This window comes from Nicotiana attenuata, unplaced genomic scaffold (assembly GCF_001879085.1).
Source record: "Nicotiana attenuata strain UT unplaced genomic scaffold, NIATTr2, whole genome shotgun sequence".
Classification (NCBI taxonomy): Eukaryota; Viridiplantae; Streptophyta; class Magnoliopsida; order Solanales; family Solanaceae; genus Nicotiana; species Nicotiana attenuata.
In genome coordinates this window covers 96,486-107,359 of record NW_017671524.1, presented here as the reverse complement: position 1 = coordinate 107,359, position 10,874 = coordinate 96,486, and the positions used below count along the sequence as shown (strand labels likewise).

Sequence of the window (10,874 nt, the reverse complement as noted above, 5' to 3'; positions counted from 1 at the left end):
ACTTTATAGCATTGCTCCAGCAATACCCATTGCGATCGCGGGATTACCTTCGTACAGAACAAATGCCTCAGTGACGAAAATGCCTTACGTGTTCACGACACAACTCACGCGAATGCAATCCACACAATTGCCAACAGTACACAAATGCGCCCTATAACACGCGAATGTGAAGAAAAGACTCCATGTTCCAAGCAAACCAGCATGAACGCGATCTAATAATTCAAACGTGAAGCTCCAGTCCCACAGTATAAGCAAACGCGGCCTATTACTCACGAACACGAAGAGATAAAACAGCCCATTACATATTTCTTCTACGCGATCGTGAGCCTAGCTTCGCGATTCTCTGCATAGACACCAGCAATTAGCAATACAAAATCCATCTAAAACCACCCCGAAACACACCCGAGCCCCTCAGGACCCCGTCCGAACATACTAACAAGTCCCATAACATAACACGGACCTACTCGAGGCCTCAATCATGCATAACAATATCAAAATAACGAATCGCACCTCAAATTAAACTTAATGAACTTTTGAACTTTCAACATCCAATACTCTTGCCGAACAATATCAGATCAACCCGGAATGACCTCAAATTTTGCACACAAGTTCCAAATGAAATAAAGAAACTATTCCAACTCACAGATCAATAATTCGAACCCGATATCATCAAAGCCAACTCCCGGTTGAACTTATAAGCTTTCCAAAACTCCAAATTGCCAACTTTTGCCAAATAGTGCCGAAAACCTTCTAGAGACATCCAAATGCAAATCTAGGCATACACCCAAGTCCAGAATCACCATCCGGACCTAACAGAACCACCAAAACTTTTATTTGGGGTCAATTACACAAAAGTTAAACTTGGTCAACTCTTCCAACTTAAGCTTCTAAAATGAGAATCATTCTACAAAATCAATCCCGAATAACCTGAAAACCAATAAATGACAATTCACACAAGTCATAATAAATTCTATGAAGCTACACAATAGTTCAAATAGATAAATAGAATAAAAATGCTTAAAACCACCAGTTGGGTCGTTACATCAGACTGTCCATATGGCGTAGACTGTTCCTCATTGTGCTCTTTAGGTAGAGACATAGAATGTCCTTTAGAAGTTTCCCTAGACGGGACAAAAGAGCATGACTCTGAGATTCTTCTACCTCTCTCTCGCCCTGCAGTTGTGTATACGGTAAAAATTAGAGGGTCCGATTTTGTGATCATTAAGGCACCTCGTGAAGACCGCCCCTAGAAGGCTCGAGGTATGGCTCGAGGTTCGACCCCGAAGGCTCCTAACGTTCGACCTCGAGGAAGTACAAATTGATGATTATAATGAGAGAATGGGAAGTTCCCAAGGCACGTGACCAGAACTGACAACACCTGCAAGAGAAACACTAGTCTGTACCAGACTAGTAAATAGCTGTACCAGCTATACTTCTTTGTAATAATTACTCATGTACTATGTTGGGATTTCCCTTCTTATATAAAGGGGATCCTTGTCATTTTGTAAGAAGAGACCACACATAACATACAACATTCAATACAAGAACATTCTCTGCTCTCTAACTTAAACACATTATCTCTTTGTTCTATTACTAACATTTATTGCTTACATTTATTGTGTTCTATTAATCGTTATTCATTTGTTGCTTATTATTGATCATAAAGAGCCTTCATCAAAGCTCTCAAAATTGTTAGCCCTTCATGAGCTATCCCTATCCTAGTACCGAGCCCGACCTCAAGACCCCGTATAACCCGGATCGAAACCCCGATTCTCAGCCGCTCGGTTTGCTTAAACATACTATTTTCAAGTTCTTATCTCATCTCCTAATCTCACACTTAGCATCTATTGTCTAACAACTAGCATAAAAATAAATCACATATGTTTAGAACCACAAAATCAAATTTAATTGTTATTCCCATTTTCACGATAAACAAGTTATTTTCTTTAATATGGCCTTCTGTGCACTTGGGTGCATGACACCCCTGCCTCTACCTTTCCCTTGTTCTTCCCTTCCGTTAGATGATTTGTCTCTTCCTGTTGATCGCACCATTATCTATGTATGCACAAAGAGAGTTGTCAGTTTCCATGCAAGTTCACAAGCAATTAAGAATTATGTTTGTATTGGAGGACACTATAGAAGCAGTACGGTTTCAAGGTAGTAACATGCAGCAAAAAAAATAGTCAAGTGTTGTCTGCAAAGAGGATGTGCGATCTGCACAAATCCAAGTGCGGTCGCACTCTTGCATAGCTACAACAAGTCCTTAGAGAGAAGAGTCTGATGGACAATGTAGACTCCATATGTGGCCGTAGAAAACCAACAGCAGTCCGCATAATTAGTTTTGCATTTCGCATTTGAGTAAATGTACTCAGGTCTTCAGAGAAGAAGTTCTCTGATTGTCAGTGTGGATCTCCCTTTGCAGCCACATGATTTCAAACGTGGTCGACACAAATAAAGTGTGGCCGCACAATTTGACAACACACGTCACCAAATCAAAATTTTGCGGACTGCACTATTTTAAGTGTGGTCTGCACAGTTAAGAACAGTGGTGGATGACAAGTATTTTTACCTAGGTTATGCAATTATGTGTTAAATCCTACTGGGTAACATGGTTAGGGCATGATAATCAATAACCCAAACCAATTTAAGCATGCTTTGACAATAAACCAATGTTAAACTACCCCACAAAGACACGATAACGACATGCAATAACAGATGGCCTTAAAAGAAAGTATAAAGCCAAAATAAATTCAAAAAACAACAAGATTGAAGTGATTCCAGAGTGTGCTAGTGCAATAATATCAACAGGAGTGTGATAGGCTGTTTGTGATCACAAAGTGCAAGCACGCAGGCTCTTCTTAGAGTAAGAGTTTGAGAGTGAAAATGGTGCAAAGGATAAATGGGTGAGTTACTGTTGTATTTATACTCAGATGCTGGTGAGGGTGAAAGAGGGCGAGTGCGGCCACATAATTTCATGTGTGGTCCGCACTCTATTACATGCGCATGGGGAAAGCAAGAAATTGTGTGGTCCGTATTTTTTCAAGTGCGAAAGTATTTCTGTCAACTTAGTTTCAGTGACGTTTCTCATAATGCTCTCTTGCGACCATATAATTTGTGATGATCCGCAGAACTAGCTCTGCACTGTTGGGAGAAAAGTCAGACGACCTTCAACTTAGCACTTGAGTGGATCCATGCAAATGCGGTCCGCAGATAAAATTTATAGCAACACAAAATATTTTGCAGTCCGTATTCCCTCTTCTGCGATTGCACTAGTAAAAGTATTGGTCGTATTTTTCCTTGTAGGAAAGATCTTCAGCCATCATTTCATTATCTAATGTTGATCCCTGCATCACACTTCAAATCAAGTTAAAAACAACTAAAATCAGTTAAGTAAAAGAGATAAAGGAAATAAACTTGGGTTGCCTCCCAAGAAGCGCCTTATATAACGTTGTGGCACGACGCAATGTCATAACATCCTCAAATGAAGTAAAGAACCACCATCACATGGCTCTCACCAACTTTTCCCAAATAGTGCTTCACCCGATGATCATTGACTAGAAATATTTCATTATTCTTTCTCTTCAAGTCTAAGGCACCAAAGGGTGTCACACCAACAATTTCAAATGGAACCACTCCACTTTGACTTGAGCTTCCAAGGAAACATTCCCAACTTGAGTTGAACAACAACACTAGATCACCGGCATTGAACTCCTTGTTCCTAATATATTTGTCATGAAGATATTTCATCTTTTCTTTGTACAAGGACGAACTTTCATATGCATGGTACCAGAATTCATCTAATTCATTCAAATGTGCTACCTGCAATTTAGCGTTTACATCCCAATCAATATTCAATTTTTTAAGGCCCACATTCCTTGTGCTCTAATTCCACCGGAAGATGACAAGCTTTTCCGAACACCAATCGGTATGGAGACTTCTAATAGGTGTTTTGTAAGCCGTTCTATATTACCATAGAGCATCATCAAGCTTCTTAGACCAATCCGTCTGATTCGAATTCACCGTCTTGGACAAAATACTCTTTATCTCCCTACTGGAGACATCCACTTGATCACTAGCTTGTGGATGATATGGAGTTGTCACTTTGTGAGTAACACCATACTTGTCAAGTAATGTGTCAAAAGCCTTGTTGCAAAGATATGACCCTCCATCACTTATGATTGCCCGTGGAGTCCCAAATCTTTAAAAAATATTCCTCATCAAAAAAGCAACCACACTTCTAGCCTAATTATTGGGTAAAGCAACAGCTTCAACACATTTAGACAAATAATCCCGCAACCAAAATATAGGTGTTTTCACAAGAACTCACAAAAGGGCGTTTAAAGTCAATACCCCAAACATCAAAGATATTAGTCTCGAAGATAATTGTAAGGGGCATCTCTTGTGTTTTGTTAAAATTTCACTGGCCCGTTGACATTCATCACATCTTTTTACCAACTCATTTGGATCTTTGTAGAGAGTAGGTCAATAGAAACCATAACTTAGGACTTTAGCCTCCGTTCTTTCTCCATCATGATGACCACCATATGGCAATGAATGACCACCCATTCGTGCAAATTCGAAAAAGGTATGGTTCATCCCAATAATAGTCTTAACAATCTCTCTTGAGCTTTGTTCTTTGGTTTGAAGAGAACTAATCCAGAATGATACCACTCACAAGAAATTTTCCAAATCCGCGAACCATGGTACCTCTTTCATTGAATGTGCCAAAAGTTGCTCATCGGGGAAATAATCATTGATTTCATGGCCATCATGTGGTTTCCTCTCCTCTTCCGAACGAAACAAGTGGTCCACCACTTGGTTTTCACTTCTCTTCTTGTCTTGGATGTCAATATAAAACTCTTGTAAAAATATCACCAATCTCATCAAACGAGCTTTATATTCCTTTCTGCTCATAAGATAGCGAAGCGCGCCATGATACGCGTGGATAATAACTTTGGCACCCATCATGTATGGGCGTAACTTCTCAATAGTAAACACAATAGCAAGAAGCTCCTTCTCTATAACGGTGTAATTGACTTAGGCACTATTCGTGGTTTTACTAGCATAGAATACCGGATGAAAAACTTTGTTGACTCGTTGCTCCAAAACATCCCCAACTACTACATCACTTGCATCACATATGAGCTCGAATGGCAAACTCCAATTTAGAGATGTAATGATAAGAGTAGTTGTCAACTTGAGCTTTGTTATTCAAAATCTCTCATACAATCATCATTGAAATAGAACTTGGCATCCTTCCCAAGGCGTTTACACAAAGGGTTCACCACTTTAGAAAAGTCTTTGATGAAACGCCGTTAGAATCTCACATGGCCCAGTAAACTCCTCACATCCTTCACCAAGGTGGGGGTGGAAGCTTAGAAATAACTTCAATATTTGCCTTGTCCACTTCAATACCATTCCTTGAAATCTTGTGGCCAAGGACAATGCCTTCCTCAATCATAAAATGACATTTCTCCCAATTAAGTACCAAATTTGTTTTCTAACATCTAGCCAACACTTTGTCCAAATTAGCAAGAAAATCATCAAATGAATCTCCAACCATTGAAAAGTCATTACTTCAAGGTATTCTTCCACCATGTCCGTGAAAATATGCATCACACACCTTTGAAATGTCACTGGTGCATTGCATAATCCAAAAGGCATCTGTTTCAAAGCAAAAGTACCATACAGACAAGTAAAGGTAGTTTTCTTTTGATCTTCTAGAGCAATAAGAATTTGGTTGTAACCCGAGTAACCATCAAGAAAATAATAAAAAGCACGGCCAACCAACCTATTGATTATTTGATCCATGAAAGGGAGAGGAAAGTGATCCTTCGTTGTGACTTTGTTGAGCTTACAATAATCCATACAAACTCTTAAACCAATGACCGTTCTCATACTAACCAACTTATTCTTATCATTGGTAACAATCATCATGCCCCCTTTCTTTGGGACATATTGAACCAGAGAAGTCCAAGAACCATCGAAAATGGGGTAGACAACCCCGGCATCTAACCATTTGATAATCTCCTTTTTGACCAGCTCTTGTATAGCATCATTGAGTCTTCTTTGATGTTCAATGGACAGTTTAGCACTATCCTCCAATTTGATCTTATCCATGCAAAATACGGAGCTTATCCCCCGGATATTCGCTAAAGTCCACCCAATAGCTTTTTTCCTCTTTTACAACACCGCCAATGTGGAGTCAACCTCCACGTTAGTCAAACAAGAGGAATGAATAACCAGTAAAGTAGAATAAGGGACAAGGAACTCATACCAAGGTGAGGTGGCAATGGCTTTAGCTCCAAGGTTTGTGGCTCTTCAATCGAAGGCTTTGTAGGAGGAGTATTCCTATCCTCAAGATCCAATAATAACTTTCAGGGTGCATAGTGGTAAAACCCCATTCCTCGCAAAGAATTCACGCATTCCATGAAACCATCCATGTCATCATCATCAAAGTTGAGCAAAATGGCTTCCAATGTTTATTGTAGCACTAGGATCATAAATAATGACATCGGTCACCTAGTCCACAAAAGAGAACACCTCAATGCTATTTAGTTGACGCATAGACTTGCGCACATGGAATACCAATTGTTCATCACCAACTCAGAAAGTGAGTTCTCTAGGACATCATAAAGGGCTTTACCCGTAGAAAGGAAAGGCCTCCAAAGAAGGATAGGCACTTCATAGTCAACCTCACAATCTACAATCACAAAGTCCACTGGAAGAACAAATTTATTAACTCAAACCAAAACCTCCTCAATCACTCCCAATGACCTCTTCATAGTGCGATCGGCCATTTGCAACCACACATATGTGGGTCTTGGTTTCCCATTCCCTAAAATTTTGAACACCAAATTGGGCATCAAATTGATACTCTCCCTAAGATCATAAAGAGCTTTAGCAAAATTGGCACTTCCAATAGTACAAGGAATTGAGAAAGCACCGGGATCCTCCAACTTAGGAGCCATGGCATGAACAATTGTACTCATTTGATGAGTGACCTTGATTATTTCAAAATTCATCGACCTCTTCTTTGTCAGAAGATCCTTCATAAACTTGGGATAACCGGGTATTTGTTCCCACGTTTCCACCAATGGCACATTGATAGAGAGACCTTTTATCATTTGAATAAACTTCTTGAATTGATCCTTCACAAGATAGGGATAAGGTCTGTGTGCACACTACTTTCTTAGACCCCACTTGTGGAATTACACAGGGTTTGTTGTTGTTGTCGAATTAACTTCTCAAGTTGATTATCACCATTTTGCTTAGCAAGCCTTTGAGGATAATGAGGTGGAGTATTTGGCAAGGGCGACTTAGCCTTTTGCACTACCGATTCCGGTATGTCAATAATGTGTTCCCTAGACGGGTTCACCTCTTCTTGGGTCTCCTCCACACTATCTTCAATATCAATTCGAACATCATCACGTACTTGAACATCATTTCGTGAAATTTCCTCCTCTTGGATCACTTGGTCATAATCCATAAGTTGGTTTTTGTTTGAGGTGGGTGCATCCCCACCTCTTTCACCTTTTGTTATAACCCCTATAACATTCCCCATATTGTTACCACCTTTTGGGTTCACTACAATGTGACTTGGTAATGCACCCTTAGGACGAGTATTAAGAGCATGATAGATTTGCCCCATTTGAACTTCAAGATTCCGTATTGATGTGGTATGTGAGGCAAGTTGGGCATTCGAATCCGCATTCTTTTCCATCCTTTGCTTGAACATGTTCTCGTTAGTCAATATGACCCATCTCATTGCTTGAAGAACTTGAACCGTGAGAAGGATAAAGAGGTGGTTTGCCTGGTTGTTGGAACATTGGGGGTCATTGAAAACCCGAACTTCGATTTGCATGATTATTGTTATTTCCCCAATTTCCTTGATTTTTGCCTCCCCAATTCCCTTATGTTATTGTCGTTGCTATGCCAATTCCCTGGTTATTGTTGTTTTTATTCTAATTCCCTTGATTGTTAGAACTCTAATTGCCTTGGTTATTTTGAGAATGCCATTGATTTTGATTGGAGTCTTGGAAATTGCTTTGTTGCCCTTGGTAATTGTTCACAAATTGTACCTCTTCTTCTTGCTCTTGATAAGAGTCATCTTGGTCATAACTACCTTCATAATGTGCATAATTTTCCTCCCGAGATTAAATGTGGACCTTTAGTCCTCTTCTTGTTGGCCAATACATTCACTCCTTCCATAACATGAACTTGCTTAGGGACTTGAGTTTGATGAAGTTGAGCTTTAGCAAGTTGAGTCATAGTTGTGGTCAATTCGGCAATAGCTTTCCCATGGTCTTGCAATTCTTTATGAAGATGGATCATGTTGGGATCACCTTGGGGAACATTAGCTCGGGATTGCCAAGCCAAAGAAGTTTCCGCCATCTCATCAAGAATCTCACATGCCTCTGCATAAGGTGTTGTCATAAAATTGCCTACGGCTAATTGATTGACGACACATTGATTTGTAGTATTAATACCACGGTACAAAGTTTGTTGGATCATATTGTTGGTCATATCATTACTCGAGCACTTCTTCACCACTGTCTGATATCGCTCCAAAATTTCATGCAAAGGTTTATTGGACTCTTGCTTGAAAGCCAATATTTCATCTCGTAGAGTTGCCATGTGCCCGGGAGAGAAGAACTTCGAAATAAACTTCGCCGTCAATTCATCCCATGGATGAATAAAATGACTAGACAAGCATTCCAACCATTCCAAAGCCTTACCCTTTAGTGAGAAGGGAAAAATCCTTAACCACAAAGCATCTTCCGAAACATTTGTTTGTTTTCTCCCCCAACATGTATCCACAAAACCTTTCAAATGCTTGTAAGTATTTTGAGTCAGCACCCCGGCAGAAATAATCTTGTTGCTCGAGCAAAGTAAGCATCACATTGGTAATTTGAAGCCCTAATGCAAAGGGAGACTATGGCACTTGCATACCCCTCATTTGGCAAAATCAAATGTTGTGCCGCTTGTGGTTTTGGTGGTGGTAGAGGTGGAGGTGGGGGAGGTAGAGTCACATTGTCTTGTTGCCCACGGCCTCCGCGGTTTTATTGTGGAGCTTGAGGCATTTCATCAACTTGATCCTCTTCACCATCCACCTCTTCCATTGGAATATTTCCAATTTCGTTGTTCTCCATTTGGAACCTACAATCACTTGAACAAATTAGAATCACGAAAGCAAAAGAAGATACTTCAAGAAACAAACTCAAGTATATAGCTAACATCGTAAATTCCCCTGCAATGTCATCAAAAATTGATCACGTCCAATTCACACCCAATTAAGGAGTATTAAACGGTCATTACAATAATAAAACCCAACGCGAGTCGGGATCGAATCCACAGTAAGTTTAAAGTGGTACCGAGGTAAACACTCAAGAGAGAAACTTGAAATAGCTAAATTTATCTTCAAAACAAAAGTGGGTAATTGTTATCTAAATTAACTACTAAGAGTTTTAACTAACTAGTGATCAAATAATGATTGAAATATTTTTGATGTTTTTATTAAATAGGGAAAAGCCTAGGGTTGTAACCTTAACCTAGGTGTAAATCTAATGGGTAGAGTAAATCTATCCTTGCTTGGTAGATCGGGGTTTGTTATGACTCCCAATGCTTAATACCCACTAAATACCTATCGGATAAAGAGTGATTATGCCCAAATTAACTTTCTCAAGACCAAATAGGCAGCAATCAAAACAACTGACTATAAGTCTAAGTTGGGTTATTCATATCTCTAGTTCAAATCCTTTAATCAAATAAATCAAAACTTCAACTAGTTCAATTTCTTGTTAGCCAAGTTTTCCTAGACCAGGTTTCTCTTTCTCAAGTAAGAACTAAGTCAAATAGGCATGAATCAATGTTTGCAACCATTAATTCTAAGTACAAAGCATAAACAAGGCTAAATAATATCGACCCAATCAATAGCAAGCACTAATATTAAACACCCATAGGTTTTATACACTATGGTTGGATCACAACCCTAGATAAAATCTATATATTCATAGTAATTTACATAGAAAGATAAAAGAAGTAATGAAAGATAAAAAACTAGAATTAAAATGGAAAATTAATGGGTCTTCTCTAATTGTTGTTCCAAGTTGCCCAAAATATAACTACTAGTTGCTGCTACAGTACAAAAGTTATCCTAAAAAGTGTTCCTAGTCTATTTATAGTGCTCTGAAATTCTTTGACAAAAATATCCTTCAATGGATTCGGCGTCCGCACAATTATATCTACGGTCCACACTTTGGTATGTTGTTCTTATAGGTGCTTTGAGTTGAAGGGATTTTACGGCCGCACATAATTTTTTACGGTCGCACTTCAGCTTCTTTGGCCGCACATAATATTGTTGCGGACCCCACTTTGAGAAGGCTTCAAACTTGTTCGATTGCAACCTCTCCGATTTTTCAGTCTTTAACAGTGCTAACCTCAAGTGTGACCGCACTTTTTGGTCTGCGGACCGCACTTCTGCCTGATATCCCTGAAGCTTCAGTTTCTCCTTTATGGTCGTATATTATTTTTTGCAGGCTGCATTTTCTTTTGAGTTTGCAAATGGAATTTCGCGGACCGCTTGCACTTCTCCTCTTGACTATTCTGAGTTGGAACGTCTCCTTTCTGAGTTAGATTTCTTCGTTGAGCTCACATTCTCCAGCATACCTGCAATTTACACATTTTCGTTAGATTCAAAAATAAAAATCACTACTTTCGTACTAAAACTAAAGCAAGAAGGTACTAATAAGTGGTTAAAATTCATACTTATCACCCACAAAGGCACGTCTGCCTATAAGTTTCTTAGACACTCGGCTTCTTCCCTGCCAACTCAAGAGGAATGAATTCATACTCCATAGTAGATCATGCTATAC

The 10,874-nt window shown here is 39.3% G+C and overlaps 1 protein-coding gene across 1 annotated transcript; it reads right to left on the bottom strand.

Moving 5' to 3' along the window:
* Nucleotides 1-6,743: 6,743 nt before the first annotated feature.
* Nucleotides 6,744-8,637, bottom strand: LOC109208795. Its single transcript, XM_019371946.1, has 3 exons — nt 8,197-8,637; nt 7,379-7,813; nt 6,744-7,151 (listed from the first exon to the last, which is right to left on the bottom strand). Exons 1-3 carry the CDS (start codon nt 8,635-8,637, stop codon nt 6,744-6,746), a joined length of 1,284 nt encoding a protein of 427 aa, XP_019227491.1.
* Between the last annotated feature and the right edge of the window lie 2,237 nt (nt 8,638-10,874).